The sequence below is a fragment of the Barbatula barbatula genome (genome assembly GCF_947034865.1).
Source record: "Barbatula barbatula genome assembly, chromosome: 13".
In the NCBI taxonomy this organism is placed as follows: domain Eukaryota; kingdom Metazoa; phylum Chordata; class Actinopteri; order Cypriniformes; family Nemacheilidae; genus Barbatula; species Barbatula barbatula.
In genome coordinates this window covers 14300272-14324237 of record NC_136776.1, presented here as the reverse complement: position 1 = coordinate 14324237, position 23966 = coordinate 14300272, and the positions used below count along the sequence as shown (strand labels likewise).

At 39.0% G+C, this 23966-nt stretch overlaps 1 protein-coding gene across 1 annotated transcript; it reads right to left on the bottom strand.

Moving 5' to 3' along the window:
- Positions 1-478: 478 nt before the first annotated feature.
- senp7b (SUMO specific peptidase 7b) lies at positions 479-22573 on the bottom strand. Its single transcript, XM_079471478.1, has 22 exons — positions 22169-22573; positions 20957-21061; positions 20667-20770; positions 19909-20109; positions 19347-19435; positions 17475-17644; positions 16619-16910; positions 14459-14556; positions 13412-13552; positions 11084-11117; positions 9201-9410; positions 8073-8305; positions 6665-6756; positions 6127-6243; positions 5909-6028; positions 5164-5256; positions 4076-4209; positions 3590-3654; positions 2943-2986; positions 2540-2608; positions 2258-2408; positions 479-787 (listed from the first exon to the last, which is right to left on the bottom strand). The coding sequence occupies exons 2-22, from the start codon at positions 21059-21061 to the stop codon at positions 641-643; spliced, it is 2709 nt and encodes a 902-aa protein (XP_079327604.1). The 5' UTR covers positions 22169-22573; the 3' UTR covers positions 479-640.
- Between the last annotated feature and the right edge of the window lie 1393 nt (positions 22574-23966).

Genomic DNA, 23966 nt, shown 5'->3' with positions numbered 1-23966 from the left:
CTCGCTCTTTCTTTAATGGAGCAAATAACAGCATTATGGGAATTCCAGTACAACTTGATCCCTCAGGGAACGAATTGCTTGTTTGGTGATGACACTATTGGTTGCAGCTGTGGCTGTACGGGATTTTTTCAGTCTGAATTTCAGTCTCAACATCATCTCCGGAATAAGACGTCAATGGGGAAAACTGCTGCGTAAAATTTGGACACAATTGAAGAGGCTGTTGATGAGCCAAGTACCTTTGACAGAATTTACTGGTCCTTGTTTTAATCCGAAAGGGGAAAGAACAAGCATGCAGCACAACCTGTGTAGTTTTCTTCGCAAATAAAAGTGTTTAGATTTCTAATGCAGTGCAAAAATTACATTCTGTTTTTTACAAGGTCATTTTTGCGCTGGACACGGAATGAGACACAAACCAGATAGACTTACAGCAATTTCTATTAATTCATTAAAAAATAATAAAAATAAAAAGCAATTCAGTCAATTTAGAATATTGGATGCCTTTTTATTCAAGTATCCTAGCGTTTAAACGTTCATTTAAAGCACTTTAAAAGTAATTTCAATAAAAATAAATACAAAGTTAAATTATAAATATATTCTCCGTTACAGTAATTAGTAAAAATATACATATATCCGTCGGTTTTCATTGGACGTTTTGCTCAGTCCCGCCCTCCTGTCTGCGGTACAGCTGAAGCACCAGCTCCCGCAGCTCATCCCTCTTCCTGCGCACCTGATTCCGTGGAAACCAATGGTCCAATCGCAACGGGATTTCAAAGTGCACCACTGGATTCTGAGCAATAGAAAAAGCAGAAGAGTCATCTTGAGCTTTATTTAAAAATCGATCAACACGCAGAGATGCATTTTAACCCCCACCCACGTTTTTGGAGATTTGTGCCCATGTTGCATTATTTGTGAGATTTATATGCGTTGCGACGTTTGACGCCCCCGACAATGTCTGTAGTCTGTAGTTTTAGCAACTTGTAAGCAGCCGTTGTTTTTAAGACACGATAAAGCTTTTACAATCACAAGCAGGTCATTACACGTGTTTATGTTGTAGAATAAAATGTGAAAATATTTAGAGGTTTTATTCACCACAGACCTTATTTCGTGCATTTAACCAAACCCATCAAATTGGGGAAGTGCTAAAAAAGCAAACTCGCTTTCGGTTTTTGCATACAAAAACACGTCATCCCTGCGGCACCATTATAATGCCAAAGATGCCCCATTGGCTCTTCATTTCAAGACTTCTGTGCATGGTTTTAACACTGTGCAAGTTAAATTGTTAGCGATGGCGCTATGATCTGATATAAAACATCTTAAAGCCATAGATGTATATTAATCTAGAAGCAGAATTGAGCGCTCCGGATATGTCTGCCATCTTGGAATGGTCCACTGACGTCACTCACATTGCACAGCCATTCCTGTGAAAAACACTGGGATTGGCAACACAAATTGTCTCGCTCCATTCCAATATGGCGGACGACCTACGTATAAGGGCTCATAAAAACAGCTGCTAATGTGGCATCTAGTTATATATACACAGTATCTATGGTTAAAGCTACACTGTATATCAGCAAGGCCAATTAAACATATGCAACTGCAAAAAAATAAACAATAAAGCGATAGTTCACCCTGAAAATTCAAACAGTCATCTGTCTGAGAAAATAGGAAGGTCACTTACACAAAAATGAACGTTCTGTCATCATTTACTCACCCAATTTTTATTTTAAACCTTAATGACTTTCTTTCTTCTGCAGAACACAAAGACGATAATTTGAAGATAGATGGTAACCCAAGCACTGACCCCCATTTACTTCTATTGTATGGACACAAAACCATTCAAGTCACTGGGTGCCAGTTATCAAAAGAAAGAAAGTCAAAGGTTTGAAATGCAATGTGGGCAAGCAAATGATGACAGAACGTTCATTTTTGTGTAAAATCACTTTAATATAAGTGGCCTTCCAATTTTCTCTAAAAAAAGAATAAACATATAGGATATCCCATAACATATACTGATGATCCCATTGAATGGATCCCTGCAAATGTCAAGTAACTCGGATGACTTTAGTTTCTCTAGTAGTCAAAGGTTAGACTGTGCGCTGACATTTAGCACCAGGGGCGACAAAAATGAAACACTGCTCTGTTGGAAAAAGTCTGTATATGATTTGAACAAAATGGGTATAGTTGTGTGATTGAGTAATATGCTTGTACGGTACACTGGTGCTTTTTTGGGCGTGAATGAACCCTGGTAAACAAGTACCTGCAGAAAGCTCTCCACATACTGCAGCAGATACAGGCCACAATCACTGCTGTTGTCTTGTAATGGGACCCTGCAGAGGTAACCGCCGATGTTTTCATGCTTAAAAGCTCGAGGGGTCTGTTTCCGGACCTCCCATTCTACCTGCAGGTACCTGAGAGACAATTACGACCATGTATGGGTAAACCACAGGGCATGTGCTCTTGCAAACTAAGCTCTCTGCGCATGATAACTTACAAAGATAGCTGAACACAACAAGGCAAACAGTTATAAACAATGACTCACTCGCGTAACAGCGTGTAGATCCGGTTGTGGGACGAGAACTTTAAAGAGTCCATTACCAGAATGCAGGGTCTGTGGTTAAACGAGAGAGAGAGAGATAACAACAGAAAGATATTCATTAAGACGAGATGACATCAGATTTCTTTCTAGCTATTGAATCATTGGAAAAAAGCTTTGTATTTGCAGTTTCAAGGGCTATCCTTGAAAATAGTGGTCTGCTCCATTTGTTTCATTTCTGTACTTTAATTTATGACTTTTGCACAAGAGTAAGATAAAAGGAGAAAGATATTTTATTGTTGATCATTATTTCGAAGAGACTAGAAGGTTGCATGGCATATGATAAAACAAAGCTTTATTATGAAGTATATTAGATGATGGTGCTATAGATGACTCGGAGGTCTTGTACCTCTTGCAGACTTTCTCTCGCGTGCAGTTGCGTTCTGTGCAGTCCTAAAAACACATAAAACCCATTAAAGTCTCTCAAAATATACATATAAATATACATATATTGAATGTCGCTTTAGATAAAAGCGTCTGCTTAATGACTAAATGTAAATGTAATGTAAATATAAGAACACATATAGATCGACGATTTAACTGTACACTTTATTCACTTAACTAAACCCCATTTTGGGGAAATCCCTATTTGTAAAAGAATATAAACAATATAGTAAATAAAGCGTCAGGGTTATTTAGGAAAAAATGCAGAACATTTTAGAATTGGGTGTGGTTCAAGTTTAAGTATATACAACTAGCTGTATATAAAAGTGTACATCCGTTCGGATAAACATGTTTGCATAGGTGGTCCTGGTAAACCTTACAGTGTGGGGACCAAACAGCATCTTTTTTTCATCTTGTTGGGACTTTTATCCCCATGAGAAAAACGGCTTTGAAATCAAACTAAATTTAAAGATGTACATTTGAAAATGTAAAAATGTTTTGTGTGATGGTTAGGTTAGGGATTAAATAAACAGTTTGCACAGTATAAAGATTATTATGTTTATGGAAAAACCATGTGTGTGCATGTGCGCGTGTGTGTCAACAGGGAATTACCGGAAGTTTGTAAGATGTCATCTGACTGGGTTTTAAACCGTTGCTTTTTGATTGATGTAAACCACCTAGAAATACACAACAAAAACACTTTCAAACAAATAATAATGCTGAATAAGTGGTTTGTGCATACTAGTAATGCTAAAGTGTTTTAAAGGGTTTAATTGTTTGCATATTGCAACATTATTGTACTTGCTAAGGCACTTTTAAATATATTATATATATACACATTTAAAATATATTTTTTGTAATGCTCAATAACTGTTTGAGCCCAAAAAACAATAACCTCATTTCCTCACAGTTCAACTATCTCACCTCTCATTCCACCTATGCCACTTATATATCATGCATTACCGTATGAAGTTAATGTGACAGAAACGTTTGTTTTTCATATCTTAGCAAGTAAATTATGGGTTTACAATATTTATTACTAACCGTGTGTGTGAGAGAATGTGTGTTTATTTATTATTTTGTGTGTGTAAAGCACACCTGTTTGATTTCCTCCTGCAGAGCTCACGTTTACTGTCTGGCCTCCAGTCTGAGATGCGCCTTTACCTTTCCAATCTACACACTGAGGCCGTTCCAGACCAGGAAAACAGATCACCACAAGATACCAGTGAGCCCTGGACAAGAATTCATTACACAAAATGAAAAACAGCTAAACGGACAAAGCAATAAATCTTTTGAGAAAATACTTTGTGGTGCACAGTGTTAAAATATTTACCTACAAATATATTCATAAATTAACATTTCCGAGTGATGATGCAAACAGACTGATTCGACCCACTTTGGTGGAGTTTGTTATTCTAGGTGTTATCAAAAGTCTGGAATATGTATCATGAAAATTAATTTGTTTTAGCTAGGAATTTATAATCTTTCTAAACGCTCCTGCAATATATAATCCCAAAGATCGTATATATCTGTTATATTGGCCGCTTACAGTATTCCAGAGCTCCATGTTCTTTTAGGAAATAAATGACAGCCTCAGTCTGGTGTGGCAGCTGTGTTGTGCCATGTTGTAGCGCATGTGTGAAAGTGTCCAGATGTACGTAAGCATACGTGTTCTACATCGCCCTTCGTTTTTTACGAGAACGTAGAGTACCATGTCTGAAATCCTCATTCTCTCCCAATCTGGCATCGCGCTCTCTTGACGTCATTGCACTGATTTATTCTTTCATTTATAAAGCTCGATCCAACACCTCCCGCTCCACTCAGAAACCAAACACACCGGAGTATCTAAACACAGCTACCTCTTCCTGTTGGCCACACGACCCAAGAACAGCCTGTGAAGTGCGCTCGGGAACTCTTAACTATTTGCGAAATGCTCTGACGTTAAAAGAACACACGGCTGGTGGCCTCCTGACTCATTCTGTGTCTTCCCCGACCTTGTGTTCTTAGAATCTGTTCTTAGAAGGGGAAAAACTGTCTCTCCGTGTTCTCACAGAGGAGTTCATGGGTGATTCAATCCGGCGGTTTTCCCAAAAGAAACTGACCTGGTGCCAGCGTTTACAGAATTTGGAAGTGAATTTCTTCATCCATTAGTGAGTCTGTGCAGTTCGGTTTAAATGGACACTTACTCCTGATTGACCGGTATAAAGAGGTAGTCCTTGCTGAAGATGTCCACATGCCGGGTCCACGTTCTCACTCGGTGATGTCGTCTGTGCTGGGCCCTGTGAAAAGATCCCAGCCATTAGCACGAAACACAAAAGATACACAAGACAAAATAAAACCACCACCAAAACAAAAATCATTATCTCACTCCCATGCCGTTCCAAAGCCAAGAAGTACAAAAACCAAAGTGAAATCTTCCAATGGACTTTTTTCACCTTTTCGGGTTTCTCAGCAGCGGACGTCGTCATAGCTGTGTAAACTTCTATAGTGGTGAATGGGAGACTACCACAAATATATTTTTTGTATTTTCATTTGCTTAAATAACAACAAATGAAAACCTCAACGTTAGCGTTTTCAGTACTTTCATTAAATAAAAAAAAGAGAGAGCGTCTGATGAAGGGAGTCAAATAAGAGAATGATGTCAACTTTTCTGTGACTTCCATAGACGCTGTATATATTCAACAATTCAAATTTTCGGTTAAGCAATTTTTTTAAATACAGCATAGGGGTGTCACAATATACCAGGACTGTCAATAACCGTGATATTTAAAGTTATAATTGATAATGCTACACATATTATAAAAAATCTGCCCCCATGTTGGTTTAAAACAACTTTGGAGGTGATTCACTGCCTGATGTCCTGACAGCCCTTATATAAACAATGTGTAATATCAAACAAAAAACAATGCAAATCTTCTATCGATTCCTTACGTTCTGCCAGTTTCCTCCGGGCAGCTGCTGTCCTTTCGAGTAAGCTGTTTGTAGAAGAAACTGCTAAAGATATGAGATCTCTCTGCAACATCTTCGCCAGCTGTCTCCAACAGCAGGTACCTGAGAAAAGAATGTGTTTCAATCCAAATCATTTGGTTCAGCACCAACACACATCAAACCTTCAAGCTGACAGTTTCAAAGCACTTCATAGAACCTACTTGAGGTAGAAGTCGATGATGACATCGTTGAGAAACTCGCCATCCTTAAGGCACTCCAGGTCTTCGGTTGTCACGGTAATACCACCCTTGGAGGGGGGAGGTGGGTACTGGATCAGTCTGGTGGAAAATGTATAACTTCTTTAACAACGGTTCCAACAATGCAATCCTCTTTGCGAATTGTGACGTATCAATTATGCCTTACAAATTAAATCTAGATTTGCATGGAAACTTCAGCAACTCAATGGAAAGTTTTATGTCAGTGGTATGAAAACCTTTCTTTCTCAAAAGGATAGGGCAACGTCAAAGAAGAGGTTCCAACACTTGAGCTTATAGCTAAAGCATTACTACCAAATTAGACTTTAAAGGTCGACGAACATGTTTTCCCAATGACAGCCATTAAAGTGTGATAATTCACATGACATTTAAGGCTCATACGAGAAAAAACTGAACTGTAGCACTACTGATTCTGATGGTTTTGAATAAGATTTCGACTGCTAGACCTGATGTGAACTTGAAACTCAAATTTTTCTGTCTGTACCTGCGTGGTAAGTTTTGCGGTCGGCTGTGACTTCGGAGAGGTCTCCTGACCCTTGGCTCTCCGAGATAACTGCTACTTCCACCTGCGCTCTTCTGTCGAGAAGAGAAAAAACACTAGGTGAGCAAAGGTACAAACGAGGTCCAGTGTTTACAAACCCAATCCAAACCACATTTAGACAGGGTCTGAAATCTGAATAAAACCAGATTTATTTAGCAACATTTAACGCTAGCAGATCATAACGCTTATGCAACACTTACTAAACGTCATATGAATGTTATAACTTTGGGACTATGTATGAAAAGGAAATACTGTATGTAAACTACTCATATTCCGTCACTTGCAAACAACAGTGTGGACGGTTAGAACCTGTTTTATAAACTAAATCTGGTACAGTGTAAACGTTAAATATTTAGAAGTGCATTACGACTTCCACTAGGGGGCAAATTCAAAAGTGGTTCCCACAGGTCGCAAACAACAAAAACACAGCTCTTGATCGCAAAAAACACTGAAAAGATGATAAAGAAATAAAAAAAATGTTGTAGAAAAAGAGGACAAGAACGTCACGAGCCGCCCGCAAGAGCCGGATAGCCGCGCTTCATCTCTGTTAAGCTCCGAGCCAGCTCGTAAAAACGCTGAAGAAAAGAAATGAAGGAGAAAACGTATGAGGTGGCCTAATTTCACCGCTGCCAGCTGGCACCATCGACGCGAAAAAGAAACGTGCCGTACCCCACGAGGGCCTGACGCCCACACGCAGGGCCGTAGTTCTGGTACCCTGGAGTACAGCTGCAATGATCTCCCACCCATCTCATAAACACTCTGGAGAGAGTGACCGAGAGGCCACTTCCATCGCTGAGCTACTAACCCTGAAACCAGCCAACTTTCCTTCGGTTTCATACCTACACCAGCACAGGCTCTATGGACCATGGCTAACCTCGCTCTTGCACTTATGAGGTTGTATAATTTCTCTGGTGCCTCTATCATGTCTGCGCTCAAATTCCTGCTAGTATCTGGCCATGTCATTGTAGATGGATGGATAGATGGACGAATGACGAGAAACCTTCTACTCATATATGTCTGACGTTCTTTTGAGCGTATAGCACAAGATCCTGGAATCAGGACTGTCAAGGACAAAAAGCATCATAAAATCATCAAGGTGGTCCGTGAGACTCGTGCGCTACATTTCCAAGTCTTCTACTAACTAACACCACATGAGTCATTATTCCCTTGAAAATCTAGCTATCCACTTTACTTCTCTTTGGCGCGTTCGTGAGATCTTATGAGCAATGTCTGATACTTTGGTTTGTAAAAAAACTGCCTTTGGTTTTATATCTGGTTGTAAAATAATTTTTGGATTAATTCAGCAGGTTTATTAGGATGGACAGCTTGATTGAAAGAACTAATAACCTACCAGTGCATTGTCATGCCCGGCGTCATCCACGTTTTGTCCCAGCAGAGAAAGGAGGTGTACGCCCTGCCGGTGGCAATGAAGCCGATTTAGACCATCGGGCCAGGACAGGGCGTTACTCAAAGGGCTCTGACCGTGTTTCAAACCGATCAAGTCCATGAGAGAAGCCAACATGGCCGCTTGAAGATCTCCGAGTTGATCAGCCAACACCAGCAAGACAAAAGGACAGGCCTGACCTTGAGATAGAGAGAAAGAAAGGGAGAGAGATCATTTTAACCACCTTTTTCCTTACTATCAACTTCATGGTTGTTGATCCATCCATAAATGCTGAGTAGGCACTTTTTGACTCTTTTCACGAATAACACAAACACACACATAATAAACAAAAGCGTGCAAAACACCTGTTTAGATACGTTTCCAAGACCCTTAACAGTATTAACAACAGATTGAAGGAATAAATCCTTTAATGGCCAATGCTCCAACCACACACACACACAGTTTAACTATGGGATTTGTCGTAAAACCACAGTAACCACAAATTGACTAACATTTTCTTACACTTCTTACAATTTTTCAAGTGTACACAATAGACTCAATTGAGTTCAATAGTTTGCTCGGGTCCATAAGAAAAATAAAGTTCATTAATGAAACATTTTAGATGCACATTTTAAACCGCTTTAAGTAAAGCATTTGCCAAATGCTTTTCTCTCTCTATTCGCCAATTGAGTTTCTTCGTCGTTTTGTCAAATGCTTTCTTTATCCATTTGTAAATCGAAAATGCCATTGGAGAGTAAACACGCGGAGTCAACCCCTCTCCCACATGTCATAGAAAGTAAACGTAAAACGGAGTGCAAATGGACTGCAAGAAAGACCCATCTACCGCCATTAAAATGTTATACATGGCGCACCATAGTTGCTAAGCTAATAGCTAATAAACATATCAAAGCATACCTTACTGTAGTTTTAACTGAAATACTTAACATAATACTGAACACTATGGATAAAATGAATGTGTGTAATCTGCTATCTCGGTTTAACTTCTTCATCGAAATGCATTCCGGGATTGCCTTCTCCGTGCACCTTTCACATGATTGTAGAAAACATGAAAGAATGCTCTAGTGCAGGCCTCACCTGAAGTGTGTACCGAGTGTATGACAGATAGCTCTTTCTGGATGAGCAGTGCTTGAGCATCCGACACTATGAGGAAGAGGAGAGAAGGGGCGGGCTCCTCTGTGTTCGGCAACAGACTGCCGTCACGGGCCAGACCTCCATCCCACAGACCGTACAAGAGAAGCTGTGAGCATATCACGCTGAGTGCTATGTCACCTTCACCAACTGCACCTGAAAGAAACCGAAATCATTTATTTAGTTGAATTTTACACTAACGTTTGTCTCTCTATTGACATCTCTGTCAGAAAAATAAAACTGTACTTAGGCTTATGTCTTATCTATTTCCTGCAAAATCGTACCCGACAGAACGAATGGCTGTATAATTCACTATTATAAGCTTACTGTTGTAAATCGGAATAAGGTATGGAGATACTGATTTTTAATGTACTTGTTCCGTAAGAGATTTTTGTTTGTATGTAGTTATGGATCGTAGCATTAAATATGGTTTGATGTGTCACTTACGAATCATTATTCTTTTGAAATGTAAAACTACGAAAATAATGCTTTTGTATATTTTCATAAACTCCAAGATTCAATTCCCATTCATTGTAATTGCATGATGTACATTGTTAGGAAGAATGTGATTCACATGTATAATGAATTATTCCTTTAAAATCTGTGCAGCTTGATAAAATTCTTGTTTATTTTGTTTGTGATGCCCTGCTATATTTTCTATTGCTGTATTCTTACATTTTCTCTTAAGTTTAGAGCTAACATACAAAGGCCATAGAAAGCTATGACTTGAGTCTGTCTGAAACCAGCATAAGCATCTTACGCACACACACTAATGTAAACACACTCAGTTTCTCCACCCCCTCCGTCTCGCACATATAAATAGCACTATAATCTGAGCCGCCTTAATGCTAAGAGAGAAACAGAGAGGGTCAGAGACAGTTGAGGGAGAGCAGTCGCCTGACAAAACAGGGTAAAGGGTCAAAGAACTTCAGTCTGATCCAATGATATTACACTCTATGACCACAGGGGGCAGCACCACAAACAACCAGCAATCTGAAAGTCGTGCCTTTGTAAACAAATGTGTTACAAAATATATATATATACATACAATTACGTTAGTTGCATTTGTTAATGTGTAATATTTAACATGATGGTTGGTAATCCATGCATAGATGCTTAATAGATGAAGAAAATTACAATCAAAGTTAAACGTTCTTTCCCTTTTAAAGAGATAGTTCATCCAAAAATGAAAAATCTGTCAATTCCTCAAACCTGCATAAATTCCCTTGTTCCAATGAACACAGTTCTGGGACATCATCCACTATCATAGTAGGAAGAAATATGTTTTTTTTCCTGTTAAACACATAGTGTAGAGATATTTTGAAGAATTTAGGAAAACAGAGTGTTCACGGTGTACTTTGACTACCATTATATTTCTCCTACTTTGGTAGTCAATGATATCCCGGAACTGAAAATGACTAACATTCTTCAAAAATACCTTTCTTTGTGTTCATGGGAACACATATTTTATACAGCTATGCGATTACATGAGCGTGAGTAAATGATGACAGAATTTTCACTTTTGGATGTACTATCCCTTTAAAAACCTGCGTCACATACTGTACTATTGTACCAAACAATCTAGTTTTCACTGCTGTCCTCCAACAGTGTGACAGACTGAATGAATTAATCCTTTAATATCCAAAGCTTAAACACACAAACGCACACGGACACACCTGCTCTCCATCCACACATACCGCACGTAACGCTTGCATGTTAATGTTTTAACACCCATTGCCTTTTTGACACCTTATTTCAGGTCACACTAACAACGTTTACAGAATTATCAGCAAGATGACCTAAACCAAAGAGATCTTCCTTGTAAATACCTTTCAGTGGTATTGAGATGCCGTCATCTGTGATCTATAAAATAAGAGAGACATCGCATTAAGAGAAAAGCCAAACATGGACAGGATTACAAAGAACTGGCAGTATCTTAAACTTCAGACTACAAAGTGCATGTGAGAGGTTGGACAGACCGCACAAATAAAACAGTGCTGTTATATTGACACAGCTGGAGCAGCAAATAAGTACAGAGTCATATAAAACAATGGTCAATAAACTGACACACACACACTCAGAAGATGTCCCTGCTTATCCTGATAAAGACAACAAACGCCTGACATGATGAAATCAGTTGTCTTGAAGCGAAGAATGCCCAATTGTCCTTAAACATCTCCTGACAAATAACTATTGCTTAAAGGCAGTTCAATAAAATGTTTTTTAAATGCGTTCATGATTTACTCACCCACACATTGGTCTGAAACCATATAAAGTAAGCTTAATACATTTCGTTGCACTGTACTTGTATGTGTGTAATGACAATAAATTGAATCAAATCAAATCAAAATCAAATCAATATGTATACAATATAAAGAATGTTTATAATATAATATATAATATTTCCAAGCAATGGAAGTAAATGGGGACTGGAGCTTCAAAAAGGATCTAAAGGCAAAGAAGCGTTTCTACGTTTGTTATATTCTAAACACATCAAAATAAAAGTGGTTTGACTTGTGCATTACATTTCAAGAACACAGACCACACATGATACTTAAAATTGCTTTTAAATCCTCTGCGAAGCCTGAAAGCTCCCCATTCCCTATCAAGCAGGTAAAGATGATCTCCTGTTGCATTGTCCCGCCCCCCCCCCAAAAAAACTTTTAAAACTACAATGAGCAAATAACATAATTTTCATTTTTGGGTGAAATCATATTTTTAAAGAAAGCCCCAACATTAAATCACTGCAATTTGCTTTTGAAGCATTTATGGACCGGCGGTGATGAACGTCGCTGTATTACCCAGTCGTAGCCAGTTTAGGTTACAGGCGGTTGTTGTTGTGCTAATGAACACGCGACTCGCATGTCTCCGCCGCTTTGCAGTGTGTTTGAGGAACAGCTGGAATTTACTGGCAAGTGAACATTCGCTTTCTACAAACGGTCTCTAAATCACATCTGCAGTCTGATTTTGGCTGGCTGTTGTTTTGCGGTTTGTAGCAGGAACGGCCAATTAAAATAATGCAATAACAGATGTCTCCAATTAAAAAAACAACAACAAAAACAGATATCGAAATGCATGATTGGTCAGTGCACAGAGCGAATGAGCCGGACGCATGTGCTGGAAGGAATTCAGATCTGGGAGAACAGACAGGCCTGTTTTAATGTGTCCTCCATTTGCGAAACGACAACAAGGTAAGTGAATTAACATGAACAGGTTGATAGAAAATACAAGTTTTGAAATGCTGGACTAAATTGCCCCACGAATTATTTCATTTGAAGGTGGATGTTTGAGGCCCGGTTTCATAGACAAGGCACAGCCTTAGCTAGCGCCATGCCTCAGTTAATGTAGGATATTTAAGTCACTTTAGCTTTTTTTGGACATTTTAAATCAATATAATTCCTATAATATAATAATAATCGTTTCATAGATTTGATTAGTTTACTATTACTGAAAAATTTAGATATTATAGACAGTTTCATCAGATGCACACACCTGGCCCAAAGTTAGCTTCCAATCTGTTTTATATCTGATCTATTTATATTTCATTTATATGAATCTATATTAACATTTTACTGTATATTCATTGAATTAAAATTATTTAAAACTACTCAACAGTTTCTAATTCTTTGCAGACGTCGACCGGAAGTTCAGTTTGAGCCACATAACATTTGTTTATGTCATTGCCACTGAAACCGTCTTTATATAATATAATATAATATAACAATATTATCAATATAGGTTTTTTTTTTTAATTGTGTCAATATTGTTGTGGTCACATGACTATATGAACCGATAGGTCATAAAGAAAGTTAGAAAAAAATTATAGATGTTGAATTCAATCCAAAGTTATTTTATAAATGACATAATGGACATCTCAGCAAATAAAAACCTAAACAAGTGAATGAAATCACCATTCATGTAAAATTCGATTCACATGAGGTAACACTTGATTTCAAAACCAGAAACTGAAATATATGATTGGATAAGCAACACTTTAGCCATTCTAATATTCTCACACAAAATCCTGGAGCACGAATTTGGACCAATGAACTGTCATGGTGGGCCGGGCCATCTGCTGTGATGTCATAGAAAAAGAAACCTATCATGGTACAGTACATGCTGTCCAACTACACATGAACACAAACACATTCTCTTACCACAACAGTCCCATTAGACTGTGCCTCTCCTGTATCGTAATGGAGGGTTGAGAAGGGCAGCTCCATGATGGAAGGCACTTCTACCTTGCTTGTTGCCTTCTGGCTTCCTGTGTTTGCCTTCGGGCTCTTTTTATTCCCTGTCTGAAGCATAGACACAAAATAAAATTCAGAGAGAAAAAACAACCCCACTGACCCCATGACCGATCGGCTTCATCGTCGCTTGTGAAAACCGAAAACGATTCAGCCAAAAATATCTCTCAACATTTTATATGCAAGTTTGAAATGTTTTTAAAAACCTCGCCAAAACGGCAACGAAAAGCTCCAGACACATGTAACCCAATTCATCCCAATCAGGCTTATCGGAGTTTCAGATTCATCTCAATGCGCTCTTCAGTCATGTGCGGATTCAACCTAGAGTGACCCGCACTCGTCCGAGTTTGTGGTTTCCATTTTCCTTGGACGGAATTAAAATAAACAAAATTCACTTCTCTTCAAGTTATGAGAGAGAAGAAGATGTTAAGAAACACAGCAGCCCTGAAAATGAGTTTCTCATTTCGGCCACATGTCAAACTGTGGGTAGGCACGCCAGCGTGTATTGACAAACACCTGAGTCGTATTGTCTTGATCGACCTCAAACGTTCCTGCCCTTAGATCCAGAGCCAAGGCTTTCTTTCGATGATGCTTCGAGTTTGAAATCCAGGGCAAATCCAATATGTTGCGTTTCGAATGTCACGCCAAATGAACCTTCTCATACCGGGGTGCCATAACTGATTTGTTTGTCCGTTGTAAAATTGAACATGTAAGGATGAGGATCGGGTGAAGGATACTAACAATTCTGACAATGGTAAAAATGTTTAAAGAGTTGAATGAATATTTGTAAACAGATAAATTCGAAACTCCCCAACCAGACTGAACAAATCTAGACTTCAAACGGATGGTTTACGTGAAGACCACTCTAAATATGTTGTTCATGTGAAGTATTGGGACTTTCTCGAATGGAGAATTACGAAGTGTTCTTGGATAACCACAAAGACTTTCATACATTACCTGGGTATCCCCGACTGCCCCCGAGTCGAGCTGCTCTCGCGAGCTTCCAGGCGTGTCGTTCACCTCATCCGATCCGTCATCATCGCTGGACAGTACGACTGTGAGAGAGAGAGAGAGAGAGAGAGAATAGGAAATACTGTACTTAACCCTTCCATCATTTCTCTCCCTGCAATTTCATCATTGAGCTCATATGCTGAAAGTAATAGTTCACCAAAAATGAATCCGTCATGATTTGCACTCCCTCGTGTCATTTCAAACCTGCATGACTTTCTTTCTTCTGCAGAACACAAAAGAAGGCATTTTGAGCAAACACCACTAGACCGCATTGACTTCCATTGTATGGAGGCAAAATTACTCTTCTTTTGTGTACCGTAAAAGAAAGAGTGATATACAGGCTTTCAATGAAGCGAGGGGCAGAATTTTAATTTTAACCATCAATCCTCAACAGTGCTTTTTACATGCTAATATGCTGCTAAGAGTTCAAACCATTTGATTAAGTTTATTATTATGACCAATATCACTATTTAAGCCATATTCTCAGGTAAAAAAACACTGGTGGGCCGAATAAGCAAAGCTCTTTACAGTTTCAAGCCGAAAGGTGATAGTAAAGTTGTTTTCACTGAAAATTCAGTTTAAAAAAAAAATTCACAGGTTACCCTCCCAATGGCTGGTGAAAAATTTATTTTCTGCATTGAATCTGTATTTCGCTTTATTTTCCTTAAAAATGACATCAGGAATGTTCAGCTGCTTTCCTGCTACGCACCCTTTGCCTCGCTGTGAAATGCAACCCGTCACAAAAATGTGACGATTATTATGATTTTATTCCTTTTTTTGCTCTGTGGCTTTATGTACGAAAGATTCCTCAACATGGAGTAGAAAGAAAACAAAGTTACAGTAGATACACCAAACATCTGATGGTAAACTTTCCACTGAGGTAAATGTTAGAAAGACGCATGAGCTGCCACACGTTTCCTTTGGTAAACAGTTTACGTGTGCTAATTCTATTATATCTATTACTCATGGAATGATGACCTCATATTAATTAAAAGACAATGAATATTTGTGCTTTAGAAAGGTCGTCTGTCATTCTGCGAAGCCATTTAAAATCAAGGCGATGCGGTTGAATACAATTTTGGACATTTTGTGAATCTCAACGGTCTACAATTTTCACTATAAGTGCTGTTGAATTCAATTGCCTATATGACGTAACGCATTCACTTGTCCTGCAACATTTTTACTAACATTTGGTACTTGGAGAACATTCATTTTGGACTCTCTCTCTCTCTCTCTCTCTCTCTCTCTCTCTGTACTAAAGGTCTTGGTTGGGTACCATAATGGGCTTTGAGTGTGACACAGGGACATGTGTAATCCTGTTTTTATTTCCTCCTCTTTTTTTCCATCCATCCATCCACTTCCTTTATATTCTTTTCCTTTCCAACCCATGAAACCGCCAATAACACATTCAATACCATCTGCTCTCTTTTTGCAAGAGTAAAAGGTTCAGATTTTGCTACATTTCTTATCTTTTCAAAGCATACCATTGAACTTCTTTATGAAAGCCTTAAGTAATGGCCATCCCGTGCAGTCACCGTCAACTAAAGGGTTCAAATGTTGTAGGACAGTTAAACTGATCTCCTAAACATGTCTCGGGAGTGTGATGAGGAGATAGAAGGTGTACCTTTCTACCTTAAGGTTTAGGGGCTTTACCCAGTGCTTGGGGTCAGGATTGCATTAATCTAGATGAGGGTGAACAGCATTATTCTGCAGGGTTCACACTTAAAGACATTAATCTTTATGAGGTCACCCTTCACTAACAACCGCTCAGAATAGACCCCGCCTCTCTGAACAATGTGACCGATGCGCAGTCTCAAAACAGTCTCGTGTCTCACCTGCTGGGTCGATTCAGTTTCGCTCTTCCTTCACATTCATACTTAATCCGCATTTCTTAATCTAGTTTTTAACAAAAAGTGGAAGTGCAACGCACCCGTATTTAGTTTTGTCTTACTGATACTATTGCTCAGAAAACATGCAAAAGAGACCGTTAAACGCTTAACAAAGAAGCAATGCTTTGCTAAAAACGTATAGGAGAAGTGGTAGAAGAACAACGGAATGAAAGAGAGAGTAAAAACAAGAGAGAGATACAGAACATGTCACACATACTCGGCTCTGTGGAGCTGGGCTTAGCTCTCTTGTTGTTCTTGTAGAAAAGCCGGGGGCTCCTGCTCAATCTGTTCTTATAAAATGACTTAAAGGGGTCTTCGCTCTTGGAGCTTGAGGGTGAAACCAGTGGGTCTTTACTGACAGGCACAGTTAGAGCAGCTTTCTCTCCAGAAATCCTTCGACCTGGTTGCTCTTCCTGAACGTGACGTTCTGAGCGAGACTCGTGATTGGACGGTTTGAACGTGGACACTTCATTTGACACACTTCCGTTCTTCCCTTGCTTTGGGGTGCTCTGCAATAAAATATCAAGACGAAATAATAACGAAATGGTTGAAAGAGGGTGTATTTTGAAATATATTGCATGGTTACTTTTGTATTAACTCAACATTTTTTTTTTATTTATGACACAATGCTTCCTTCCCCACGTATGATGATTTTTCCAGCTTTCTAAAGTACTCACTGTTATACAGTAGGGGCGCTGTTGTGCATATGCTATAAAAGTAAAGTGTCTACAGATCCATAAACAATAAGTACTCTATATATGTTTTTGATAATCATTACATTGGGACTGAAACATGATAAATGATCTGCTTTTTGTTCAAAAAGTTGAAAATTAAGCCTTAAAGAAAATTCCCAGAGAAAGGAGCGATATAAAAAAGGAAACTTTATATAATCTCTATTTTGAGTCTCTGTTTATGTATTTATTATATTGCATATGGGAACATTTGCATTCTTCATACGGTATATTTAAACAAGTATTTTTGTTAAAATGATCAAAAATGCTGGACCTAGTTGGCATCTGTTTTAAAAACACATTAATTTGAAGACCTTTTAGTGTTGAGCCTAAACATCTCACCTCGACAGGAGAAACACAACCTGTGATCTTGAACCTGCGATCCGTCTTTGAAATTCGCACGTCTTTCACATTGGACGGCTGCTGCGTCTCCGCCACTCGAGAGGGCCCTTGTGTTCCTTCAATGTCCTCTTCCTCATGGAAAAACCCACTCGTCTTTGTTTTCCCCGAATCTGACAGAACGGAATGACGTAGAACTTTGTTTAAAAAAACAGAATACCATTTTTACAAGCAGCAAGTAAACTTCTATCAACTGTTTTTCCTCTTTATTCCCCGGTTCATATAAAACGACCTCGCTGACCGAGTATCATTTCTCCACCTTGATGGAGGTCACATTAGCCATGAAACGGGGTTAGTAGTTTTATTCCCTGGAGACAGAAGTGGACACAGTGCAAGAGGGCTTTCGAGAATAAGAGCTTGAGGACCGTTTTAACAGATCCATAAAGTTAAGCATTTGTTTATTTATCAGCGGTCCTACGCCAGGAAAACTCAGATGCCGTCCAATATTATGTAGAGCAGGGAGTGAAGGCGGGTCACAGGAGACAGCTGTGAAACGTTAAAACATACCGCCTGAAGGGTTGTGGAGAGAAAGACAAAAGGAATAGACGCGCTGATCATTAATGTGCTTAGTTAGAGACGACGTGGCCTAAAATAAGGCATTTTCCCTCATTAGCTTCTAGATAATCTACATCAGATACCCCAGCCAAAGTTTACAGTTTACTTTAACTGCTTGTTTAGTTTAATGATTCAACTTATTAGGAAGAAACCTAAGACTCTTTCTGGATTATGCAGGAACATTTGTCCCTTCCTGTGTTTGTGGTGTCGCCAAAACTCTAAATTCCACCAAATGAACATTTTATCATATTCTAAAGAAACCGTGAGTGGTGTTTCCCTGTACAAAGGGTGCCACCACACTATTATAATTGTACACAATACACACAATGTTCTGGGTGGTTGGGATATTGCAACATACTAGCAAGCCCTCAAAACACCTTAGTTTGCAACATGGTTTTCTAGGGTGAAATGGGTGGTAAGGGGAGAATATTATAAGTGTATGAGAATAAGTGTGTGTAACGGATATTAAGTCCGGAACCTCAGTATACATCATAGGTCAAAGAGCATATGGGTCATATGACAATAAACATTGTGGATGCAATATGTCCGAAATGTATTAATACTACTCTCACTCATAGTGCATACTGTTTAAACGGTCAATAGGAAGGTATTCAAATTCGGTACATACTGCCACAGTATGCGGTTTCGGATGCAGCTTATGTGGTTGCTAAGGTGTTTTGAGTGTTTGTTGGAATGCTGATATTCAGTTGCTAGGGTGTTCGGGATGGGTAGGGTGTTGCTAGGGTGCTTTGCATGTTGCTATGCGGTTTCTATAGAATTCTGGGTAGTTAGAGTGTTTCTATGTGGTTGCACATGTGTTTTGAGATCTTCTTAGCATGTTGCTATGTGGTTTCTATGGTATTCTGGTAGGTTAGCATCCCTATGTGATTGCTAGGGTGATTTGGATGGGTAGAGAGCTTGTTAGCATGTTTATATAGTATTTATAGGGTGTTTAGGGCAGTTAAGGTGTTTCTATGTGGTTGAAATGTGCTTTTAAGGGCTTCTTAGCATGTCACTATGTGGTTTGTATGCTGTTCTGGGTGGTGAGGAAGTTGCCATGCGGTTGCTAGGGATATTTTGGCGCTTTTTCACATCATTATAACATCACTGTGTAGTTGCTAGCATGTTAATTGGTGTTTTGGACGGGTAGGGTCTCACAAAGTGCCTCTAATCTAATTTCCGAGTTGTTGGTAAATAAAATGAGTTAGCTTTGCTTATATTACATGTCAGACACAAAGCTGAGATCTGGCATGGACATACCTCTACGAATCTTGAACGAGGGGCTTTCAAAGTCGCCCAGATGGTTCTCATCATGGCACAAAGTGTCTGACGCTCTCTTGGGTCTCCATCTGACACACATACAGTACAGTACATGTTATAAAATCTGCTAGATGCTTAAACTTAGCACATTTAAAAGGTCTGAGACTACAATAAAAAGCTGGGGTTGAAAAGACATTTTAATATGATTCTTTCATCCAAAAACAACACTTCTATTTAATTTTGTCATGTAGTTTCAAGCCTGTACAATCTTCTTTCTTTAACAAATGTTGTTTCAGTTTTCTTTTCCATTCAGTAAAAGTTAATAGAAACTGAGGTTACTACCTCTTCTACAGAATCTTCTTCACTTCTTAAAGGGACATTGCACCCCCAAAAATTTAAATTCTTTCAATTAATTTACGATCCTCGTGTCATTTCAAAGCTGTATGACTTTCTTACTTCTGCAGAACTCAAAAGACAACATTTTGGAGAATGTTGTAACCAAACAAAACTGACCCCCATTGACTTCTTACATTTGCAGCGTATGTGGACGTTTAAATCTTACCTGTTATTTCCTGTGAAATCTCTGCTTGTGGTGAGGGTCTGACATTTGGCCCTTGAACTACCAGTTTCAGACATTTTGAGGGGCGTCCCGTTGACTCTAGCGGGGCTGATTTTAATCGGCGCTTTGTTTAGACTAAAACTGATTTTTCCACGTACAGTTGCATGGAGACTGTGAGTAGAGCAGGTGAGTGCTTCAGGTGACCTGAGAAAAAAGATCATGTAGATTCAATCGGATAAATGTGAATACATTTATGTAAACTTACTGAAAAGTGTCAGATCAACCATTAATTGTTAAAGGCATTAGAAAACAGTCCAAAAACAAGTGTTTTAAAGACAGTGGCTGTTCAATTTATTATGTGAGCCAATGTCTTCACTATACAATACACAGCCAGATCTCACATCAAATGGGATCCAAACATACACAACTAAAAACACCTTTCTTACAAACTGAACTTTTTAAATTTTTTAAGTATTTCATGTTTTAGCATCGTTGGGTGCAATATTTAAGTGGGTATTTCCAGCCTTCCAGGTCTCTATAAAATGATGTTAACGAAATATGGTGTGGGTTCTTCCATTTAGATCAATGTGATTTGTCACACTTGTAAAATCTGTCTGGGGTTTGTTCAAGTAATAGTGATGCTTTACTTAGCACATGATACAAAATGAACAAACAGCGCCATCTAGTGGTGATTTCAAAACGTGCATATCAAACCATCACCAGAGCTCAGAAAAAACGAAGACCTTGAAAAATACACTTACCTTATAGTTTCAACCCTCTGGCTATGTTTTGAAAACGTATTTCCCTTGTTTAATCTGGATTTATGGCTTGCTCTCCCATTATGAGTGACGGAACCCCACTGCATCTGTTTTGAGAAACACATGAGAAATTCATGAGACATTTCAACGAGTACAAAGAAGAAATTGCTTTGATAAAACTAGACTTTAGACAGCACATCCACTTCTCAAGACATGACGGAATGAACACCTACCTCTCTGTATGCTAGTACACGATGAGATCAGCAAAAGTATATACAGTATGGCACTTTTACCTTGGGTGAGCTGCTGTCCTGCAGTCGGGACAGTGGCGACTGCATATCAAGACTGGACGCATTTGATGGCTGCTGCTTCTTTGGGATTCTGAATGAGGCTGACATCTGATAAAAATACAAGAACATTTATTGATCGATCAATGACAAGCACAAAACCGTAACAAAATATTCCTTTTCCTTTCTGCAGAAGGTGCATGCAAGAAGATCCAGTTTTCAAACAAGGGTAGTGCAAAAACTATTATCATTATGCATAGTTAGGATAATAACTGTATATGACATTGTAACTTTTAAGATGAATAAGAACACATATAGGGGCGGTTTAGACTTAAATGTTTCTTGATCGAAAACAACTTGTAATGACATATTTTAAAATATATCAGTGAGATTGTTTTGTCTCGAGATGTACACCAGTAATGCTTTCATTTAGTAAATTATGTTTTTTAAATGACTTAAATATCCTAATTTAACTCAATCCTGGTTTAAAATAATCCCTATCCGGGAAACTTCCCCATATTCCTTTATTTTGCATGGTCATTATTGCATGGTTATCTTTTTATATCCATATGCATGTTGGTGCGCTTATTCAGCACATGGTAACATTAATACAAATAACTTTTGCAACTTTTGTTATTGTTTATTACTATTAATGTCCTGAAGCAAAACGGCTGTTCCATGCATCGTGTTTTTTATATTTATTTTGAACATTCAAGCTAATACAAATTATAAGACACACATAAGCAGAATTTATAAACATTCACAGGGCAGTAGATTTTGGACAAACAGAAAAGATGAAAACCAAATACAGAAAAGTGCTAAAGTTTCAGATCATCAACGAAACGTATTTTAGCAATGGATGAACGCCAATACCAGATTAAAATAAACCTATGAAATATATACAAATTATTTAGTACGGTTATGATCAACTACTCTCGTCGTATTAAACTGGGATTTTTAAAATGTTATTGAACCGTTTATATGTCAATATGACAGTCGCTACTGCTACCGTGGGGAAACCTCCAAATATAAAAAACAGACGCGTGCATGCATCTAACCGAACATACACACACAATCCCAATGTGCCCAGATAATGCCGAGAGCCATCGAGGAGATATTTCAATGCCATGCTTTTTAATCGTATAGCACTGGGTGTTGCACTGCTGGGACACATCTTATTCTAGACTATGTATATTAACATAAAGATTGTATACTTACATTACAGCACACGTCTGATTGCGACTCGCACGACTATCTGTGATTATAAATATCAATCATTGGGCTGATAAAGGTGCAAATAAATCATTGTTCAGCAGTCTGCCAGTAAGTGCATTAAGATGCGAGCATCTTTGTTTATATGCCGTTTTTTACTTCCGCCTTTTTCGTCTTCTTCTTCTTCTCTACCGCTGCAGCCGATTCCGTATATCGCCATCTTGCGTTCTGGTCTCATTGCGTGCAGTTAAAGGGACACTTCACTCGAAAATGAAAACCCCTGGGGCCTCATGTACAAAGACTTGCGTTGAATTCATACTATAGCATTGCGTACGGACAAAGCTGTAAAAAAAACAGATGTATCAATCTCTGCCTACTAAGGATCCCACGCATTTTCTCTTTGTACATCCCAATTAACGTAGAATAGAGCGCACATGCATGAGCACGACGCCCCACCCAGTCTCCTCCCCTAATTAAATCAATTTAAATATGGTAATGAGTCCACTTTGGCAAAAGATAGCAGTAAGAAAATGGCTAAAGCAAGCGGCAAGAAACGAAACTTTACGGAAAGTGAATTGGAGGTGCTACTATCGGAGGTAGAAACCAGAAAAAATATTTTATTTGGAACTTTGTCCTCCGGAATTAACAACAAAAGGAAAATATATGAATGGGAGAGTTTGGCTGGAGCCGTCAATGCGGTGGGAACTGAAAGTCACACTGTAAATGACCTTAAAAATAAATGGTCTGATATTAAGGTGGACGTTAAACGGAGAACTGCTGCGCACCGACAAAGTGTGGGCAGAACAGGCAGTGGTAAAGGGGTCGATGAACTAACACCCTTTGAGCAGAGAGTTGCCTCAATTATAGGTGACACTTTACTCTCTGGAGTGGTATCTGCTGCTGTGGGAGACTCAGATTTACTACAGGACTGCCACGAAGGTAACAATTTCTCATTTGTTTTTAATTTGGTACATATAGCCTTTTTCATTATCAAATGCATGCAATGTAGTTGACCAAAAGTACACCAGAGATTTTACGTATCCATTGCATTTATGGCAAATGCGTGTGCCCCTTAAAAATGGAACGGACTCAAATCAAAGTTAACATGTGCCTGTGTTTATTTAGACTCATATGGTGCAACAGCCGAAACATCCACTGGCACGCACTTGGAATCCGCCCCTCCTGATCAGCCAGCGCCCACTGTGCCCAGCGTTTCCAGTGCTCCCACCAGTGCTGACACCCGTCCGTCTGGCCGTGTCTTGACGCATGCCGATTTGGAGTCACAACAGCAAATCGTTATGGCCATTAGAGAAATTAACAGTCACCTTAAAAATATCACTGACGCACTCACAGACATAAGCCACTCATTAAAGGAATTGGTCAAAAAATGAACTTTGTCTCCGATTACCATTTATATTGTTGCAATCACATGTTGACGGGCCTGAATAGCTTGTTGGTTGGGCTGCACATACATTGGTCCTGGGTCAGGGTCATCTGGCGGTGCTGCCACCTCACCAAGTGGTATGCCATGCCTGTGCGCGACACAGGCCAGCACAATGCGGCACACCTTGTCAGGGCGGTATAACAGCATCCCCCCACTCCTGTCAAGGCAGCGCCACCAACATTTCAGCTGCCCAATCGCCCCTCTACAACTGACAGGGTGCGAGAATGGGCATTATTGTATCTGCGCTCTTGGTCAGTTTGTGGGTTGGTGAGGGGGGTTAAAAGCCACGTCTTTAGTGGATAACCGCGGTCTCCTGAAGGGTTATTCAATAATTAAATGCAAAAAATATATATAATATAC